At 50.8% G+C, this 19,291-nt stretch overlaps 1 protein-coding gene across 4 annotated transcripts in view; it reads right to left on the reverse strand.

Moving 5' to 3' along the window:
• Nucleotides 1–19,291, reverse strand: part of ADD2 (adducin 2) — a 97,720-nt gene that overhangs the window by 21,709 nt on the left and 56,720 nt on the right. For 3 of the 4 annotated variants that reach the window (XM_038384900.2, XM_043503179.1, XM_043503180.1), the window contains 7 exons: nucleotides 10,890–11,135; nucleotides 10,004–10,139; nucleotides 8,576–8,727; nucleotides 6,410–6,490; nucleotides 5,455–5,604; nucleotides 3,680–3,823; nucleotides 1,605–1,703 (listed from right to left, as the gene is read on the reverse strand). In XM_038384900.2, coding sequence (XP_038240828.1) covers nucleotides 1,605–1,703; nucleotides 3,680–3,823; nucleotides 5,455–5,604; nucleotides 6,410–6,490; nucleotides 8,576–8,727; nucleotides 10,004–10,139; nucleotides 10,890–11,102 — 975 coding nt within the window. In that variant the 5' untranslated portion in view covers nucleotides 11,103–11,135. Of the gene's footprint in view, nucleotides 1–1,604; nucleotides 1,704–3,679; nucleotides 3,824–5,454; nucleotides 5,605–6,409; nucleotides 6,491–8,575; nucleotides 8,728–10,003; nucleotides 10,140–10,889; nucleotides 11,136–17,352; nucleotides 17,678–19,291 lie in introns of those variants that run through there. The other variant, XM_043503181.1, reaches the window with a different exon arrangement.

Consider the following 19,291-nt stretch of genomic DNA (forward strand, 5'->3'; position numbering starts at 1 on the left):
AAGAGAAGGGAGAGGGAGCATTGAAAGGAAGGAGAGTGAGGGGGACAGGGCAGGAGGGAAGAGGGTAAAAGTGGCAGGTGTGGAATAAAGCACTGGTGCCCTTAGATATTTTTAACATTTGTCAAAAGCCTCCAGTGTGCCGGCAAAGGTCTCTGCTCTGATCTATGCCTAGAAATGAATCCATGGCATTGGTAGAATTGATGGTGCTTGATGATAAATAATAATAATTTTAACTACAATAACGGCAGCTCCAATGTAGTGAGGGGTTTGAAGCCAAAGACTTTTTCTGGATATGGCTCAGGTTGAAACTGGCGATATCATTGTCTCAAAGCGTTTGTACGGGTGCACCTATTTGGTGTACTGAAGGCAAATGCTCCCAAAACTAGCCCAGCAAACACACACTACGCCTGAAATACCGTCTCTTGCCATGTTACACCCTCTCTTCTACTGTGAGCTCTTTGGGCCCGATTCACAGCGCACGTTGGTTTTTACATGGGTGTAACGCCATTGACTTTGGTGGCGTTATTCCTGATTTATGCAAGATCCAAATCAGGGCCACTGTCTTTTATTCATCATGAAAGCACCACTCACGTTTATGGCACCGCATAAATAATGAACAACCACTGCAAGCGGTGCAAAAAATCACTACTTTTGTGTCCCCATTTGAGCTCTTGCTGAGCTCTGAAGGCTTAGAGGGCGAGGTTTCCAAATCAGCATTTGCTAATCTCTGCTCTCACTGAAGTCAGTGGGAAATCATTTAGGCTAGTGCCAAATGCTTCTGAAAATCCCACCCCAAAACAACAGTAAATAGCGGAGAAGAAGGCAAAGACCCAGTTCAAGTTATTGAGCAAACAACAGGGCAGCAGCTGAAACTCAAGACTAACCTGGGAGTGACTGAAAGCCACGATCGTAAATAAAGCTGTAAAAAAACAAACAAACAAAAAAAACCCACAACAACTGGAAGTTGGTTTCTGTCCTGAAGTCTGTTCCAGGGACTGCCCAGTAGAGGGAGATAAATGATCAGTGCAATCCAGCCAGATTGAATTGGTGTATTCCCTGCAGCACTTTCCTAGAGTGCAAACCTAATCTGCTCCTCGGGGGACATCTCCCCAGGGTCAAAACAAGATGTTGCCATCCTGCAGCCCACCATCTACACCAAGCACTTGAGTATTTGTGGCTGGAAATCCTGCAAGATGTAGTATTTGGGATGGAGGCTTTAGAACGCTGGAGTTTATACCACAGTGATAACTTGCAAACCCAGGAGTCATTGAGTCTGTACAGGGGCGTTTGTAATGATCCTGGGTCTCTCCCCCATATTAGGCATACCAGACACAATGCAGTCCTGTCTTAGCACGTTATCACTGTGAGTGTCAGTCTATACTGGCGGTAGGGAAGGGAAAGAGAACAAGTCGTTTTGTCTTTAGCTTATGGGAGAAACTCCAACTCTACAGTGACAAGAATCATAAGTACCTAGGTGGCTGGTTAGATGGAATATTCATCTAGATTACACAGCGAGCAGAGTGACAAAGCATTGTAATGAGACGAGACCTTGGAAACACATCGAGGAGGGTGGATGCTCATTCCAACGTGCTGGAGTCGCTCACCTGGATCTCACAAGCTGCCTGCAAGTGAAAGGTTTTATAAAAAGCTTCCTCCACCGTGTCGCCCAGAGTGATCACGCCGTGGTTTCGCAGCACCAGGATCTGCGGGGAAAATGAAACACTAGCTAACACGGTCATTGCCAGTGAATTCATTTCTTTCTAAAGAGACTCAGAGATACAGTCCAACGACAAGTCTGGGTTTTTGCCCAGCACCCGAAGGTCCCTCGAATGACTTGCAGGCTATTTCAGCTCACATTCGGAATGACAGGTTCTGTAAAAAGTGACAGCAATTTAACACCTTTGTAACTTCCCAGATGTTGAGTAGTTCTGATACTTCACCTGGTTTATTGGCCATTTCCTTCTAATCTAATCTGTGTGGCACTCCTCTTGCTGTGTCTGGTCTCAGAAAAGCTTTACAAACATTTATGAATCAAACCCCGGGTATTTCAGGACACAGATGGGTAAACTGAGGCACAAAGCAATTGGGAGGCCCAAACTCAAACAGCAGGGCAATCGCCCAGCCAGCTATAGAGCCCAGACCTCTCAGCCTGGTGCTTTCGCCACATGATGGGCCCAACTCACAACATGTCAGAATGTGAAGCCCTGACAGGACCGCAAACCAGAACCCAAACTCCAGCACAGGACCCAGATCTGAATGCCACCTCTTCAGCCCATCTCCAATGAAAATATTACGGGGTCAAACCCATTCTTGGAGCAACTCATAAGAACGGCCATACTGGGTCAGACCAAAGGTCCATCCAACCCAGTATCCTGTCTGCCGACAGTGGCCAATGCCAGGTGCCCCAGAGGGAGTGAACCTAACAGGTGATGATCTAGTGATCTCTCTCCATCTCCACCCTCTGACAAACAGAGGCGAGGGACACCACTCCTTACCCATCCTGGCTAATAGCCATTAATGGACTTAACCTCCATGAATTTATCCAGTTCTCTTTTAAACTCTGTTATAGTCCTAGCCTTCACAACCTCCTCAGGCAAGGAGTTCCACAGGTTGACTGTGCGCTGAGTGAAGAAGAACTTCCTTTTATTTGTTTTAAACCTGCTACCCATTAATTTCATTTGGTGGCCCCTAGTTCTTATATTATGTGAAGTAGTAAGTAACTTTTCCTTATTCACTTTCTCCACACCACTCATGATTTTATATACCTCTATTATATCCCCCCTTAGATTCCTCTTTTCCAAGCTGAAAAGTCCTAGCCTCTTTAATCTCTCCTCGTATGGGACCCGTTCCAAACCCCTAATCATTTTAGTTGCCCTTTTCTGAACCCTTTCGAATGCCAGTATATCTTTTTTGAGATGAGGGGACCACATCTGTACGCAGTATTCAACTTGGATTTATATAAGGGCAATAAGATATTCTCCGTCTTATTCTCTATCCCTTTTTTAATGATTCCTAACTTCCCGTTTGCTTTTTTGACTGCCGCTGCACACTGCATGGACGTCTTCAGAGAACTATCCACAATGACTCCAACATCATTCTCCTGATTAGTTGTAGCTAAATTAGCCCCCATCATACTGTATGTATAATTGGGGTTATTTTTTCCAATGTGCATTACTTTACGTTTATCCACATTAAACGTCAGTTGCCATTTTGTTGCCCAATCACTTACTTTTGTGAGATCTTTTTGAAGTTTTTCAGTGTACTTTGGTCTTAACTATCTTGAGCAGTTTAGTATCATCTGCAAACTTTGCCACCTCACTGTTTACCCCTTTCTCCTGATCAATTATGAATAGGTTGAATAGGGTTGGTCCTAGGACTGACCCTTGGGGAACACTACTAGTTACCCCTCTCCATTCTGAAAATTTACCATTTATTCCTACCCTTTGTTCTCTGTCTTTTAGCCAGTTCTCAATCCATGAAAGGATCTTCCCTCTTATCCCATGACTACTTAATTTACGTAAGAGCCTTTGGTGAGGGACCCTGTCAAAGGCTTTCTGAAAATCTAAGTACACTGGATCCCCCTTGTCCACATGTATGTTGACCATGCTGAGCTGTATTAGCCCGATGGCTGATCAGACACAATATCTTTCAATCGGAGAAGTGTGTCTTTTCTCCTAACCTTGCAGGTTGGTCCAAGGCACTTCTGTAGTTCAATCCTGTCTGCCTCTTCCTCCATCTCTCCATTGAAATCGAAGTACACAATGTTGCCTAGCAGCAGGGCATCGTGGGATACAGGCAGGATGCCACATTTCATGGCAGACACCTGGCAAACAGAGAACGCAGGAAGCAAAGGGGAAGAGTAGCATTTTGGTTCCCTCACGGTTTATACTAAATGCACCTGTCGAGTCTACGCTCAGCTTTCAAACCTGCAACCTGTGGCCTGTTGTTGCACTTTTACGGCCCTGATCCTGAAATATCCTCAGAGCATCCTTCTCCCTCTCTCTCAGGGGAATCAATGGACGCTGACGTTGCCCAGCATCTCCCAGGACTGGCCCCTCAGACCAGCGGTTGCATCAGCTGATCAGTTTGTGGGCATATGAAACAATGAAGGTTCAGCAGCGGTAGATCAGTGTGAAAAATGAGCCTCTGCCATCAGTGCCAACAAAAGGAACCCAGGAAAACTGAAGTTTTGTAGCAGTCACATATTTTGGCCTTTCTCCTCCCAGGGGCTGCATCTTTCACTTACTTTTACGCATCCCACCCACAGCTTCTGCGGCCCTGCATCACATTAGAAGCATAAAGCAACTGACGGAAGGCGAGTCAAATGAAGTTTGGAGATAGAAAAAATGTTTATTTCTTAAATGACGGAACGTGCACATATCCGAGAAGTGCTCAAGTGAGGGGCAAATGGAGCCCCCTTCTTGGGGCCGTGCAGCATCCCAGTGCGGCAGAAACGGCACAGTTTCACTGTGCAGAGAGGACTGGATGAGCACAGACCTTGCCCAGTTCTGTGTAATCCCCCTGAGCAGTCGCATGCCAGGGGCAAGAGAGGGCAGGTAGTCTCCCAATACCCCTGTACGTCAAGTATTATCCCCACAGAACAGGTGGGGAAACTGAGGCAGAGCCATTCAGCGACTTGCCCACGGTCACACTGTCTGCGACCGAGGTGGCAACAGAACTCCGAACTCCTGAGTCCTAGCCCCTCAAAAGGTTACGTGGCATTCAAAGCGATGCACACGGTCTGGTGCAAGTCCGTTGTACTGGTGTGAATTTCATCCTTCTCACCTTCGCATGAGCAAAGACCATTTGCATGCTCAGGGGTTTGCGGGGAGGTGTTATAAAGTCCCGGGTACAGTTTTAAAGTCAAGGTTGAAACCCATTGGAAAATAAGCCTCAGTAAGGACTGGTCTCTCACAACCCATTACGAATGATGCTACTTAGCAGAGATGGGCTTGTGCTAGACATTCAGTCTAACGAAGTCACTGCCTTTGAGTTTTGTCCCAGGATCAGCAAATGCTGTGGCTGTCCGGAAACAAGAGGCCATTCTCCTGAGCAGATGTTTTGCTGTTATTATTAGCTGCTAAAGTAACAGCTCTACTTGATGCAAATACCTATCCTATTTACAAAGCATCATAGGGTTTCTAAAGGGAAATGAAACTTAATATCACTGTGTCAGATGCCCCGTTAATTCCACTGATTTTAACAGGATGTGGATCGGCCTGTGTTTGAGAGACTCGTGGAGTGGGGATGCCACACACGGATCTCAAAGCCACAGAGGCGAGCAGGGTGTTATCAGCAATGAGCCTGAACGAAGCCCTGGATTCCCCACCCTCCCAACGTCACTCAGGATGTTCAGAGCCGGAGCTGAACTCTGCAGCTCTCTATGGCTGCGGTGCAAACCGTAGAGCGGCTGACCCTGGCAAACCCGTCAGCATGACTGATTGGGCTCCTTACCGCTGCAGTGTCAGGCGTGTGCAAGTGGATAATGCACCTGACGTCAGGTCTGGCTGCGTAGATGGCTGAGTGCAGGCCGAATCCTCTAGCGTCCACGGAAAAACTGGTGCTGCCCTGCTCCACCACTTCACCCAGGATGTTCACTTTAATCTGCAGCAGAAAAGAAACGAGGCTGCAGGAAAGCAGAGATTTACCGGGGAGGGGAGGAATTCACACTCCCCCTGGCTCACCCCAGATCTGCAGAACACCACTGCGCTCCCTCATCAACCCATTGGATCCACCTTCCAGGTGGCTCTGCATTCAAAGAACGTGCTCCCTTCTAAAAAATCTGCTCTTGGAAGTATTTTGAGGAAGTTCTCTGGCCTGCGCTCTACAGGTGTTCAAATTAGATGATCACAATGGTCCATTCTGGCCTTGGAATCTATTAATTAAGCCTGCGAGGTACGTATGGGTACAGAATCAGGTCCGTCAATTCTATAGCAACTCAGCCCATTCCCATACGACTTATGGCATCTGCTGGAATCACAACCTACTGTGTGCCATGCATGCGTGAAGAGAACATCCATCAGGTGGCTATTGAATGTTCACTGTCTATCTTTTTCAAAATGGTTATAAAAACCATAAAACTTTGAATTTTGACCAAAAAAGGGTGAAAAAAATGGTGAGAGTACCACATATGTTTCTCTCCCCCTCACACTGCAGTTTTCAAACCACTCTGGAGCATTTCAAATTTCAAAATTTTGAGAAAAAACGGTGGGAGTGGACGTGGAATTTGTTAAAAAAAATCATAATTTTTGGTCTTTTTTTAAACCATCTCTCATAAAGAATTCTTTGCCGTCAACGTCTTCCAAAGCAGTCCCAGATTTACCAGCATGGATTTAATTTACCATCGAGAGAGGGAGAGAAAGTGGAGAGTTTCATTAGGAAGGGAAAGGGTGTTATTTAGCACACTCACCAGACTAGAAGCGGTGACTTCATTACACGAAAGACCTGTAGGGCAGATCAAGAAGTGATCCTGTTCTTTGCTGACACGCATCTACCAAAAGAAATGCACAGGAGCGGGGGGAAAGAGGCGAGTTAAGATTAACTGGACAATTTTCAGCAGCATGTGCATTCTTACTTTCCTGGTGGGGCATTCTGAGTCCTTCATATTACTAAGAGTATCTGTCTTTTCTATAGCCATTTCCATTCCAAACTATGTTGTTTAGTCAAGGGTCCATTCCATGACTTCAAATTCCTGGCCAGGACTAAGGATAGATCTACACCACAATTAAAAACCTACAGCTGGCCCGTGACAGCTAACTTGGCCTTGGGCTAAGGGGCTGTTTAATTGCAGTGTAGATGTTTGGGCCGGGATGGAATCCTAGATCCTTCCAAGCCCACGTATAATGCTAAGAAACCAAACATAATTCCTTTCATCTGCATTTTCCTCTCAAGCCTCCAATCTCTGAGATTCCACTGTGTTTCATTTTGGTTTCAGATCTCCGGGAAAGTCAAACGTGACTCACCAAGCTTGGTCTCAGTACTGTACCACTTGGGTCACAGAATGGGCAAGAACTTTAACAGCTGGAAATTGGGACTGAAGAAAAAAGGAAGTCAGTGACAGAGAAAAATTCAAAGAGTATAGTGCCGTATGTTCCATGATCACATATCATGCGGCTGCGCTGGAGCTGCTAGATTTCCTAGCCTTTGATCACAAAGATAAAGGGATATGGCATTTCTCGGTAGCATCTATGCCATTCACTATGGGTTTTTTTGCTGTGTTGACTAGTTGTCTCTGGTCCAGATGCTCAGTATAACTCCACTGAGGATCTGGCCCACTTTGCATAGTGAGCAATGGAATGGCCTGAAAGGGAATTCTTATCTCACCAGCTGAGGGGCAGTTCCCAAGCTAGGACTGTAAAGTCAGCCTGTGGAAGTCACAGCTGGATGCTTTCTGACCCTGCACATGTGCATGTATGTGAGCTAAAATCAGGGTCATCTGATGCAGGGCACAGCTGAGCAGACATCAAGAGATAATTCACTTTGAACCCTCAACTCCCACCTATAGTATTAAACCGCTGACCCGGTGCTTAAGCACTGTAGGTTGGAGCGGGTTTTTCTTTCCCCTTCCTCTGAAGGATCATACATTGACTTCTGCAAGATACCAGCACAGACAGCCTGTGCCAAATGTTACATTCCTGCACCGGCTACATGGTGTAGTGTTTGCTGAGGGATGCCAGAGGTTAGTAGAAAAGATGAGACCAGTCTCCCAGTCGGAACTCCCTCTCTTTATAGCCTTCCCCCTACAAGTTTGGTCCACTCTGGTAACTGGAAGATCAAGAACTCTACACTTCCATCTCAGCTCCACACAAGGATGTGGATGGCAAAGGCAGGAGGACGGCAGTGTGCAGTCATCTGTGGGGCCCTACCAAAAATTCATGGCTGTGAAAAATGTGTCACAGACCGTGAAATCTGGCCTCCCCCTGTGAAATCTGGTCTTTTGTGAGCTTTTACCCTACACTTATACCAATTTCAGAGGGGAGACCAGCGTTTCTCAAACTGGGGGTCCTGACCCAAAAATGAGTCGTGGGATGGGGGGTCGCAAGGTTATTGTAGGGGAGTTGTGGTATAGCCATTCTTACTTCTGCGCTGCCTTCAGAGCTGGGTGGCCGGAGAGTGGCAGCTGCTAGCCAGACTCCCAGCTCTGAAGGCATTGCCCCGCCAGCAGCAGTGCAGAAGTAAGGGTGGCGATACCGTACCCTGCCATCCTTACTTCTGCTCTGCTGCTGGTGGGGCAATGCCTTCAGAGCTGGGCTCCTGGCCAGCAGCCACCGCTCTCTGGAAGCCCAGCTCTGATGGTAGTGGCACCCCAAGCAGCAAGAGTGGCAAAACCGCAACCCCCCTCCAATAACCTTGCGACCCCCCTCCACAATCTCTTTTTGGGTTAGGACCCCTACAGGTGCAATACTGTGACATTTCAGATTTAAATATCTGAAATCATGAAATTTACAATTTTTAAATCCTATGACTGTGAAATTGACCAAAATGGACTGTGAATTTGGTAGGGCCCTCGTCATGTTCCATCCTCACTACGGAGATGGCCCCACGTCCATTTTACCACTGGGGATCCCCCCCTCACCGTGACGTAGGTGTTGCTGAGCTGTGCCCAGCCGTACAGGTCCAGCAGTCGGTAGATGCTGCCAACCTTGCAACGCATGAGCCGCTCCCCTTTCGCTAGGGACAATGACTCGGTGCTATGGAGGTCGTTGATGGGCATCACCATGGAGAGACCTGAGGAGAAGTGGAGATTGGTTAGCTGGTTTGAGGGGCTCCTGGCAAGAAGGTGCTTTGGGAAGCAAGGAGGCTTCGAGGCCATTGGAACTGGCCCATCCAATCTCTATCTGTTCCCCTAGATGAGAGGCAGGATACTTCCCCAAGCTCTTCAGTCCATATCTGTTGACTCCCATGGTGGATTCCCTTCCCTGACCCTTCACACCTTACCTCTCAGCCCACGAGGGCCGTGGAAGGATCTGTGGGACTCCCGAACACATCACTGCCAGTCTTAGACTGGGGGTGGGGATTGCTGGAGAAAAAACACCAGGGGAGCACCCTCCCTAGCCCCATTTTTAAATGCAATGGCTTTTAGGGTTGATTTTATTTGTAGGATCTCCTCCCCCCTTTACTCCAACTCTCTTTTTTTTTTTTTTTTAAACACGTTGCCATTAAAAAAATCAGGGCGGGGAAGAAAAATGGGGAATGAAAGAGGAACATATTGCTTGATCAGAAACCTGGAAAATACAAAAAAAAAAACCAACCAATTGTTTGCAAAACATTCCATTTAAAAAAAAAAACAGACGGTTTTCATCAACAAGCGGTTGAACAAAAAATTTCAGACAACTCTAATGTTTACCTTTTTTAGGCAATAATGTTCAGGGTATTTTAAAATACCTCTTTTGTTATCACTTATTCAACGCAAGTGTATGAAAAACACTTGGAAGGAAACTTCTCTTTGTTAAAGAGACAGCCACCCATTTCTTTAGTAAGGGCCAGAAAAGCTCCCGCTACAGTTCTCTGGTCTTCCAAGGAGACATCCAGGAAAAACAGGGAATGAGTTGATAATCCTGGAATTTTTAAGGTGAAATATAAAGAGGGAAACCCTTTAAAACAGAGTCAGCAAAATACAGTCTTCAAGGCCTGCTTTGTGCATTATAAAGAAGCAAAGAAGGGCAGAAACCCAATGTTATTTATCCCTATGCTGGTTGCCATTAAAGCTGACCATTGTATGGGTGTATATGAAATCAGTGCAATGAGATAATATTTCACTGGAAACCATGAGAGCTTCGAACAACCCCACTCAGAGAAGGGAGAGATATAGCTGAGACTTTCTTGTCAGCCTAGGGGAATTAAGCACCTCAGTCCAACTGACATTCATGAGGAGATGGGCACCCAGAGGTGCCTTTGATTGTCTTTCCGAATCCTGCAATGCCTGTCCCACCCCGGTTTGGTAACTTGGCAACAAGGCAGGCCTCCCCCCCCAGCCCCTGAGAAGAGTTATCCACCAACATACTGATGGGAGAGGTGGGGAAGACGGAGGGAGCCGTGCTGGCCATGAAATCCGCAATCTGTCGCAGGGCCCAGATGTTGGAGTTGTTCCCTTTCTTCATTTGTTCTTGGATAATGCTCTCCAGCTCCTCTCTGAAAGACTGAAACAGCATGGCAGGCAGTGAACCGTCAGCGATTTCACAGATCGGCGCCCACGCTGCCTTACAGCCACGCCGTGAACTTTACAGAGCCAACATCTTCCTGACAAAGCCGGCAGCGCTCCTCGCCAAGGCAAGGCGCTTCATGGGAAACAGGCTCCCCGGCCTCACACATTAAACACGGTTGGCACTCACAGCCCCGCTGGTACAGGGGAATGAGCAACACCTAAAGGAGGACACTGGGGATCAGTTGCTCTCTCTATGCTCCGTCCCTTAAGCACAGAGCATGCCCTGGTGACCACTCCAAGAGGAGAAAGCTTCATGCTTGCAGAACGAGCTTTTAATAACTGGGGGTGGAGGGAGAAGTCTCAATTTTTGCATGTCCAACATTAAGACACCTAGGGCCAGATTTTAGAAGAGCTCCTGGCCACATTTTCAAGGGCTCATCACCCCCAACCGGGGCCAGATTTTAGAAGCGCTCAGCACCCAACGTGCCGAGAGATTTTAAGAATCTGGCCACTCATTTTGGAGGCTCCGTGGGTCTGCTCTGCAGAGGTGCTGAGCACCCACAGCTCCTAGTGACTTCAGCTGGTTTCTAGAGCTGGGCATTCCAAACAAATAAATAGAGGCACCAGTATCAAAGAGCCCGCTAGTGGAGAAGCTAGGTCTTAGGATACAGAGACAGAATGGAGGGGATAAAAACCCGACTCCCACTCCCTCGCTTTGGCCATTTGCCAGGCACTGTCTACGCACTGGGCTCTGTAGGATCATGGTGACTCGCTTTTTCTGCTCCATCATGTTGAAGTCCTGCCGAAGATTGGCCGCCATATTCCGGATGCGCAGATATTCCGGGTCATCTTCGGAGAACCGATCGAAGTAACGCTGCCCGTGGGGGGGCGGGGAGGAGACCGGGGGGGAGGAGACCGGAGGGGAAGAGACCGCCTCTGGGGTGGTTTCGTTGCTCATCTTCACGGCTGTCTAGAGTTTACTTCTTGGTACCTGTGTGAAGAGATGGAAGGGTCAAGAGCCACCAGCAGGACTGGATGTGTGTGTTTTTTTGCACTTCTGACAGCAACATAAAAAACACATTCTGGATATTGCCTGGGGGGATAGTGGATGATGTACAACTCAGTTAACAATTATGGGAGGCAGGGGGTTGGGGTGGGCACATGGCATGTATCCCTTATGTTGATAACATAGGGTAGCCAACTTGGTAATATTTAAAAAATGTAATTTGCATCTGTAATTTTCACTCCATGCATCTGAAGAAGTGGTTTTTTTACCCATGAAAGCTTGTGGCCAAATAAATCTGTTAGTCTTTAAGGTGCCACCAGACTCCTCGTTATTTCAAAAATGGACACTCTAGCAGGACTGCTGGAACCTCCCCTTCCCCATCCCTTTCCCCGAGGACCCACCCTTGCCCCCCCAAGGACCCGCCCCCCATCACTCACTGCTTTTCCCCCTCTTCCCTTCTCCCTTTGTGGATCGGGAAGGACTCACCTGCACAGCCGGGGCTGGGAGCTGCAGCCACCCGATGCAGGTAGGAGGTGCCTTTAGCTGAGTAGGGGCTGGCGCAGGTGATAACTGGACTTTGGGTGTCCAGTCAGTAGATCTGACTGGACACCATCAGGTCCCCTTTTTGACCAGACTGTGTGGTGGAAAAGCGGACACCTGGCCACCCTAGGATAACATACCCTATGGTTTCTCTAATATTGAATACTAGAGGTTCATATTAACTGAGTTATTCAAACCAGCCACAAAAAGGAAGGTGGCTGGGAGACCTGGATTCAATTCCCTGCCCTGCTATACTTGGGCAAGTCACTAGCCCGTCTGTGATGCAATGGCATCTCCGTCCCGTCCCGCGGCACCCCCGTTCCTGCTCCCCAATGCACCTCCATCCCGTCCCGCGGCACCCCCGGCAGTCCCATTCCTGCTCCCCAATGCACCTCCATCCCGTCCCGCGGCACCCCGCGCAGTCCCATTCCTGCTCTCCAATGCACTTCCGTCCCGTCCCGCGGCACCCCTCGCAGTCCCATTCCTGATCCCCAATGCACCTCCGTCCCGTCCCGCGGCACCTCCCGCAGTCCCATTCCTGCTCCCCAATGCACCTCCGTCCCGTCCCGCCCCGCGGCACCCCCCGCAGTCCCATTCCTGCTCCCCAATGCACCTCCGTCCCGTCCCGTCCCGCAGCACCCCCGCAGTCCCATTCCTGCTCCCCAATGCACCTCCGTCCTGTCCCGCGGCACCCCCACAGTCCCATTCCTGCTCCCCAATGCACCTCCGTCCCGTCCCGCGGCACCCCCCGCAGTCCCATTCCTGCTCCCCAATGCACCTCCGTCCCGTCCCACGGCACCCCCCGCAGTCCCATTCCTGCTCCCCAATGCACCTCCGTCCCGTCCCGCGGCACCCCCCGCAGTCCCATTCCTGCTCCCCAATGCACCTCCGTCCCGTCCCGTCCCGTCCCGCGGCACCCCCGCAGTCCCATTCCTGCTCCCCAATGCACCTCCATCCCGTCCCGTCCCGCGGCACCCCCGCAGTCCCATTCCTGCTCCCCAATGCACCTCCGTCCTGTCCCGCGGCACCCCCACAGTCCCATTCCTGCTCCCCAATGCACCTCCGTCCCGTCCCGCGGCACCCCCCGCAGTCCCATTCCTGCTCCCCAATGCACCTCCGTCCCGTCCCGTGGCACCCCCCGCAGTCCCATTCCTGCTCCCCAATGCACCTCCGTCCCGTCCCGTCCCGCGGCACCCCCCACAGTCCCATTCCTGCTCCCCAATGCACCTCCGTCCCGTCCCGTCCCGCGGCACCCCCGCAGTCCCATTCCTGCTCCCCAATGCACCTCCGTCCTGTCCCGCGGCACCCCCACAGTCCCATTCCTGCTCCCCAATGCACCTCTGTCCCGTCCCGCGGCACCCCCCGCAGTCCCATTCCTGCTCCCCAATGCACCTCCGTCCCGTCCCGTCCCGTGGCACCCCCCGCAGTCCCATTCCTGCTCCCCAATGCACCTCCGTCCCGTCCCGTCCCGCGGCACCCCCCACAGTCCCATTCCTGCTCCCCAATGCACCTCCGTCCCGTCCCGTCCCGCGGCACCCCCGCAGTCCCATTCCTGCTCCCCAATGCACCTCCGTCCCGTCCCGTCCCATCCCGCGGCACCCCCCGCAGTCCCATTCCTGCTCCCCAATGCACCTCCGTCCCGTCCCGTCCCATCCCGCGGCACCCCCCGCAGTCCCATTCCTGCTCCCCAATGCACCTCCGTCCCGTCCCGTCCCATCCCGCGGCACCCCCCGCAGTCCCATTCCTGCTCCCCAATGCACCTCCGTCCTGTCCCGCGGCACACCCAGGTGCTCCACTCCTGAACCTTTCAAACAGAAATGGGCTCCCCTATCCTTCCGCGCAGTGCTTTTGTGATGAAGACAGACACGGACGAAGATGAGATGCCACCAAACTCAATCCCTTGTGATCTAAACCAGCAGTTAACCCTACGCCCCCAGAAGCAAAACCTTACTGCCCTCATGTGCTGAACAGCCTTTATGCCCCCAAATCGGCAGCGTTTCCCTGCGGCCTCCAGGTGTGCTCAGGAATCAGCTGGTAAGGACCAATTGTGAACCCCGAGCAGCAGGCTTAATTAAGGCCGGGATTTTAAGGTTCGCGCTCAGGGTGCAGACTCCCCTTTTGGCTTCCTGATCGTTTTCAGGCCCGTGAAGTTGAACAAGTGGCACGGCCCAGCCTGCACAGAGAGTCCCCTGCTCGGCCTGGCTCCTAGGAGAGGACTTTCCGCAGCGTCCTTTGGCTGCGCCCTCGGAACGGAGCCAAGCTGGGCCCACCGCGCTAAGACCCTCTGCGGGCGTCTCACCCGGGGAGCAGGGCAGCGTCTTTGCAGGCAGCCGCGGCTTTGCGTCAGAGAGACCCCGGCCTCCATTTCTGCAGCGCGTAGGTGCTTTGCTCTTGGCGCGGCTGTTAATCTGGGTCCCGCAGCACCTGCGGGGGGGGGGGGTTTATGGCGGAGGGCGAGAAACCTGCCGGGAAGGGGGGAGCGCTGGTCCCTGCAGGGGCTGGATGCACAGAACATCTCTCAGCTACAATCCAGAGGGAGAGGAAGGAAGAGATGCACCAGCTTGTTAACTCTTTGGAGGCTGGGGGCCGGGAGACTTGGACGCTTCCTTCCAAGAACCAGTCTTTTAAGGTTTCAGAGCAGCAGCCGTGTTAGTCTGTATTCGCAAAAAGAAAAGGAGGACGTGTGGCACCTTAGAGATGAACACATTTATTTGAGCATAAATGCATCCGATGAAGTGAGCTGTAGCTCACGAAAGCTTATGCTCAAATAAATGTGTTAGTCTCTAAGGTGCCACAAGTCTTTTAAGGGTTAATCTTTCCTCTTCTCAGCTAGGGAAGCAGCTCACATTGCTGAGTACAGAGGGCTAAGTCTGTCCAGCACCTACACCCCCCGGGGGCAGACCTTTGAGATGGCAATGGTGATGAGCCTCTTGAGGGCACACAGGAAGCTTGTGCCTAGCAGCAAGGCCATGGCCGAGCCACTGCTGGCAGCATTCAGCCAGGGCGAGATCTGCTCTTTGCAAGCCGCCAGCAAGCTGGCATCGTGCAGTCTGCACACCGCAAGGCAGGCTTTATAGCAGAGACAAGGAGGCAGGCAGCACCGAAGACTTAAACCTGCACCTGCCCTACAGGGAGGGCCTTTCACAGGAGCTCAATGAGACTGAATAGCATTCATCTTGCAAGGGGCAGGGGGGAGAGGGAGGGCGTCCCAGGGCTGTGGGCCTTAGCTCAGTGCTACTCGGTGTTTAACTATAAGGGGACCGGTTCATTGCAGCAATAGTGAAGCCTGCAGGCTTCTAGCCAGTGCAATGTTAACAGAGACTGTAGAGAAAGGTGGGAACAGGGAATGCCCCCAGTGAAGTCAGGGATCGCATTCTGCTCCCAAACTACATTCTAGACCTAGGGATATGCACGGCCCATGCTAGAGTGAAATTATACTGCGCGATTGCTTCGGACATTGCTGAGACACAAACTATAGGGAAAAAAATGGGTCATAGGGTTTCAATTCAGATCCAAAGTTTTGCTTCAAACCAAAGCTTTTAGTGCCACTTGGAAGAGCAAAGCCTCATGTCGGCCCATAAATGAATCCCCGAGATGTTGACTTCTCCCGAGGGGGCTGGAGCTTTTCTCAGAGAAAATCCAGCTTACTGAAGTGTTTTGCTGCCACCGGGCTCAGCTCCCCTGGTGCTGATGGCTGAGCTTGTCCCGCTGCCCGCCCGCCCCCTCCGCCGAGCGCAGACTTTGCAGATAGAAAGAGAATTAGAAACGGACAGCGAGAGAAACCGGGCAGGTTGCGTAAGACCCATCTGCGCCCCATGACTACTCCCTCCCTAGCACAACTCCACGGCAACACGTGCCTGCCTGTCCTGAACGAAGCACGAGCCTTGACTGATACTGCCAGCCTCAGCTGTGCCCTGGCCCTTCAGGTGAGCTGTCAGAGACGGATCCACTGCCACTGAAACAGGTGCTGCTTTGTACACAGGTCGCCCTGCATTAACAGGCTAGACTAAAGCCAGGCTGCACAGACGGGCACACCGCACCCCCACGGCACAGGGCAACGCACGGCTGATGGGAAATGTGATGCTGGCAGACCCTTTCGGAGCTCTCATGGCATTTTGTCCCTGCCTGAACAAGGGAAGGATGCAGAGCTGAGAGAGGGCGGCGCAAACTTCCTCCCTTCCCCGAGGAGGGAGCAGTCTGATTTCCCCCGGCCCTTGCAGAATGCATCAGGGAAGGATCAGTGCACCCGAGCAATCTGCCCCCGTGGGCTCGTTCCATCAGCAGAGGTGGCCCCCAGCTTGGAGCAGATGCAGGGGCGTGGAACGCTGGAGCCAGAATGGCTTGCTGGAGCCACGCCGGAAAGCCCACATGTGCTGGCAGTTCACCTGCGTGGGCGAGAAGCGAGGCTGTTCCCTGCCTGCAGCATATCTGCCACAGCACAGCTTTCCCTGCTGCTGACATTTCTGCATCTGCCAGTGCCTGGCTTTGCTGGGTGCACATCGGTTTCCTTCAAGCGGATGCTGCTGAAGCAAGGGCAGCAGCCGTTCACATTTACAGAGCTTGAAAGACTATATAGAGTCCTTTCATTCCCTGTGCAAATGCGGCCACTTCTGGGGTGGAGTGAGGCAGCGCATAGCCATGCTACACAACAGGTTAGGGCAGAAGGCGAAGAAGACTGTCATAAGCAACTGCATCTTTGTAAGGTGATCAGATTGGCAGGAAGTTATTACCTGGCTCCGATTATAATTATTTACTATTTGAATTGCTGTAGCGCCCAGAGGCCAGTCACAGACCAGGATCCCCTTGTGCCAGGCGCTGTACAAACCCAGCACAAAAAGACAGTCCCTACCTCACAGAGATGGCAATCTCAGGATGAGAACAGAGGGATACAGTCAGATGGGGAAGTGCCAGGAAACAAGGCTCCAAAGTGGCTGCACAATACAAATAACTACAGAACCCTGAGGCAGACCTTCCTGCTCTTAGGATGAATGCCAGGGGATGTTTAATGATCCCCAGAGATCATGATGTCCAGAACACAGTGCCTGTTTCCCTACATCCCTTTATGGGGGAGCCAAAGGGAACTGATTCCAGACTGACTAGGTTAAGGAGTTCAGGTGTGTAGTTAATTAACAGGACAGTGCAGGCTGGGAGGCTGAGAATATCCCTACTTGGTGAAGTTCTCTATGGACTTACCATATCCAGTGCGACTGCCATGCCTGTTTGGGGGGACAGCCTCTGTCACTCACCCTGCACCCTCAGCAAGGCGCTCAGATACCAAGGTGACGGGCACAGTACAAGAACCTGAATAGAACAGAACGCTGACTCCGTGGGAGGAGAGCCACCTACTCTGCTCTCCCTTAGGAATCCTGGCCTTCTCCTTGGTGCGTTCCCCTCCGCGGGCTAACCCACCTGCACCCTGCTTCACTGACATGCACACAAAGCAGTAGATTTGTGAGCCTCTCCTGCTAGTGCTGCTGCTATATCAGAGACTGGTGTAAATCAGTATAGCTCCAGGGAAGTCAGTGGGGCTATGGCCATACACACCAGCTAAGGAGCCAGGCCAAGGATTTAAGATATTGGCACGATGCATTATTTTGACACCAGCAATAAAATGTCCATTCTGCTTTCACTAAACTCCTCCTTTTTACCGTCCCGTGATCACCTGCGCAAGGAAACGTCCTGTCTTCCAAGCACATTTGGTGGCTGTTTTGTTTCGATCTGTTTTCCCCTGTCTCGGGGATGCTTGCTGTCTGTGTGCCTTCCCTGTCTTTTGAAGCTCTCTCCAAGCAGCAATGGGGAATGCTGGGGATTACCAGGCTATGAAGGATTTGAACTCTGATAATTTCTTCCCCATGCTTCTCTGCTTCTTTTGCTAAAGTAAAAACGCTCTCTGGTTTCCATGGTGAAAGCTGCTCCAGAAGTATATGTTGCAGGGATCAACCCTTCATTTAGAGGACTAAAATGGCTCGAGAAGCCTTAGTCACATCTAGTTGCTATGATGAGATTCCTGCATACAAAGAAGTAGCCAAAAAAAGCCGGGGGGAGGAGGGAAATGAGCAAGAAAAAAAAATATTGGTTTTTTTCCCCCTTCTCTGCCAAATTTTTCATGATGTCCTCTGGGGAAAGCTCTCACACTGTATAGTAAAATATATGCTGCACATCTTTCTGCACATTACGGTCACAACCCAGGGTCTGTCTTTGCCAGCTGGGCTTGAGTTCCAGGCTGTAAATCAAAGTGCCCCCGAGGAATGTTTCCCCACCTTTTTGCTTCAGTTCACACATGAGCCACTGATTCTCCCCAGCTCTTCTCAGCGTTGGTTACATTTTTTCCTCTCCCCCATCGGCTGTGAAAGAGCAAACCACATGCTCATGTTTTCAGAAGCAGCTCAAGACACTGGTCAGCATTTGCATGCACGGAGGTGACTCCTGACCCCCTCTGCTACTGCATCGCCTCCCACAAAAGCATCAGAAGTGGTGTGGTCCTGATGTTCAACAGGGGTGGGTAGGAACTCAGGGAGCCTTTGCAGAGGCTCCACCTGCTGCTCCACAAAGCCCAGCTCACAGCTCTGCATCCCTTACCGGGCTTGAGGGAGGAGCTGGGATAAGAGAGGTTGGCCAACTGCTATGTGGATCCTCCAGCTACTGACACAACATAAGCTGCTCCCCAAAGGGCACAGGCGGAATGACTGGGGGCTACTACAGTACCCTTGAGCTGGTGGGTAGAGTTATTCCTCCCCACTTTCCAGAAAGCCCCACCCTGTGATGAGCCTGGCTACTGCAGCTTGGCCGAGAGCCTGGCCCCAGGACCTGGCCCATGTGTATGTGACTCATTCAGAGCACACTTGTTACTGCAGAATTAGGGGACGTTCAGAGAAGGACAACAAGAATGGTATGGGGCATGGAAACCATTATGAAGAAAGATTGAAAACAACGGGATTGTTTCCCTTAGAAAGGAGACTAATGAGAGGGGACAGGATAGAAATACATAAAATAACGAGTAGTTTAGAGAAGGGAGAAGGGAAACTACTGTTATCCCCGGTTTCAGAGTAGCAGCCGTGTTAGTCTGTATCTGCAAAAAGAAAAGGAGTACTTGTGGCAAATTAGAGATGAACAAATTTATTTGAGCATAAGCTTCCGTGTGCTACATCTCAGTTCATTGGATGTATCAAATGCATCCAATGAAGTGAGCTGTAGCTCACAAAAGCTTATGCTCAAATAAATGTGTTCATCTCTAAGGTGCCACAAGTACTCCTTTTTCTTTTTACTGTTATCCCCGTCTCCTAACACAAGAGGAAAAGCCTATTCAATAAGAACATAACATAAGAACATTCATATTGGGTCAGACCAAGGGTCCATCCAGCCCAGTATCCTGTCTTCCAACAGTGGCCAATGCCAGGTGCCCCAGAGGGAATGAACAGAACAGGTCATCATCAATGAGTTCAAAGAGGTGGCGAAGCGCAAATGTATCAGGGCTCCAAGATCAGGGCCCCTCCTCCCAAACATCCATGTAAACAAAGTGATATGAGCAGGTGTGGGGCCCCGACCCCCAAATTTCTCCTGATGGGCCAGGAGGTAGCAAATTCAAAACAGATACAAAGGAA

This window comes from Dermochelys coriacea, chromosome 26 (genome assembly GCF_009764565.3).
Source record: "Dermochelys coriacea isolate rDerCor1 chromosome 26, rDerCor1.pri.v4, whole genome shotgun sequence".
Taxonomy (NCBI): domain Eukaryota; kingdom Metazoa; phylum Chordata; order Testudines; family Dermochelyidae; genus Dermochelys; species Dermochelys coriacea.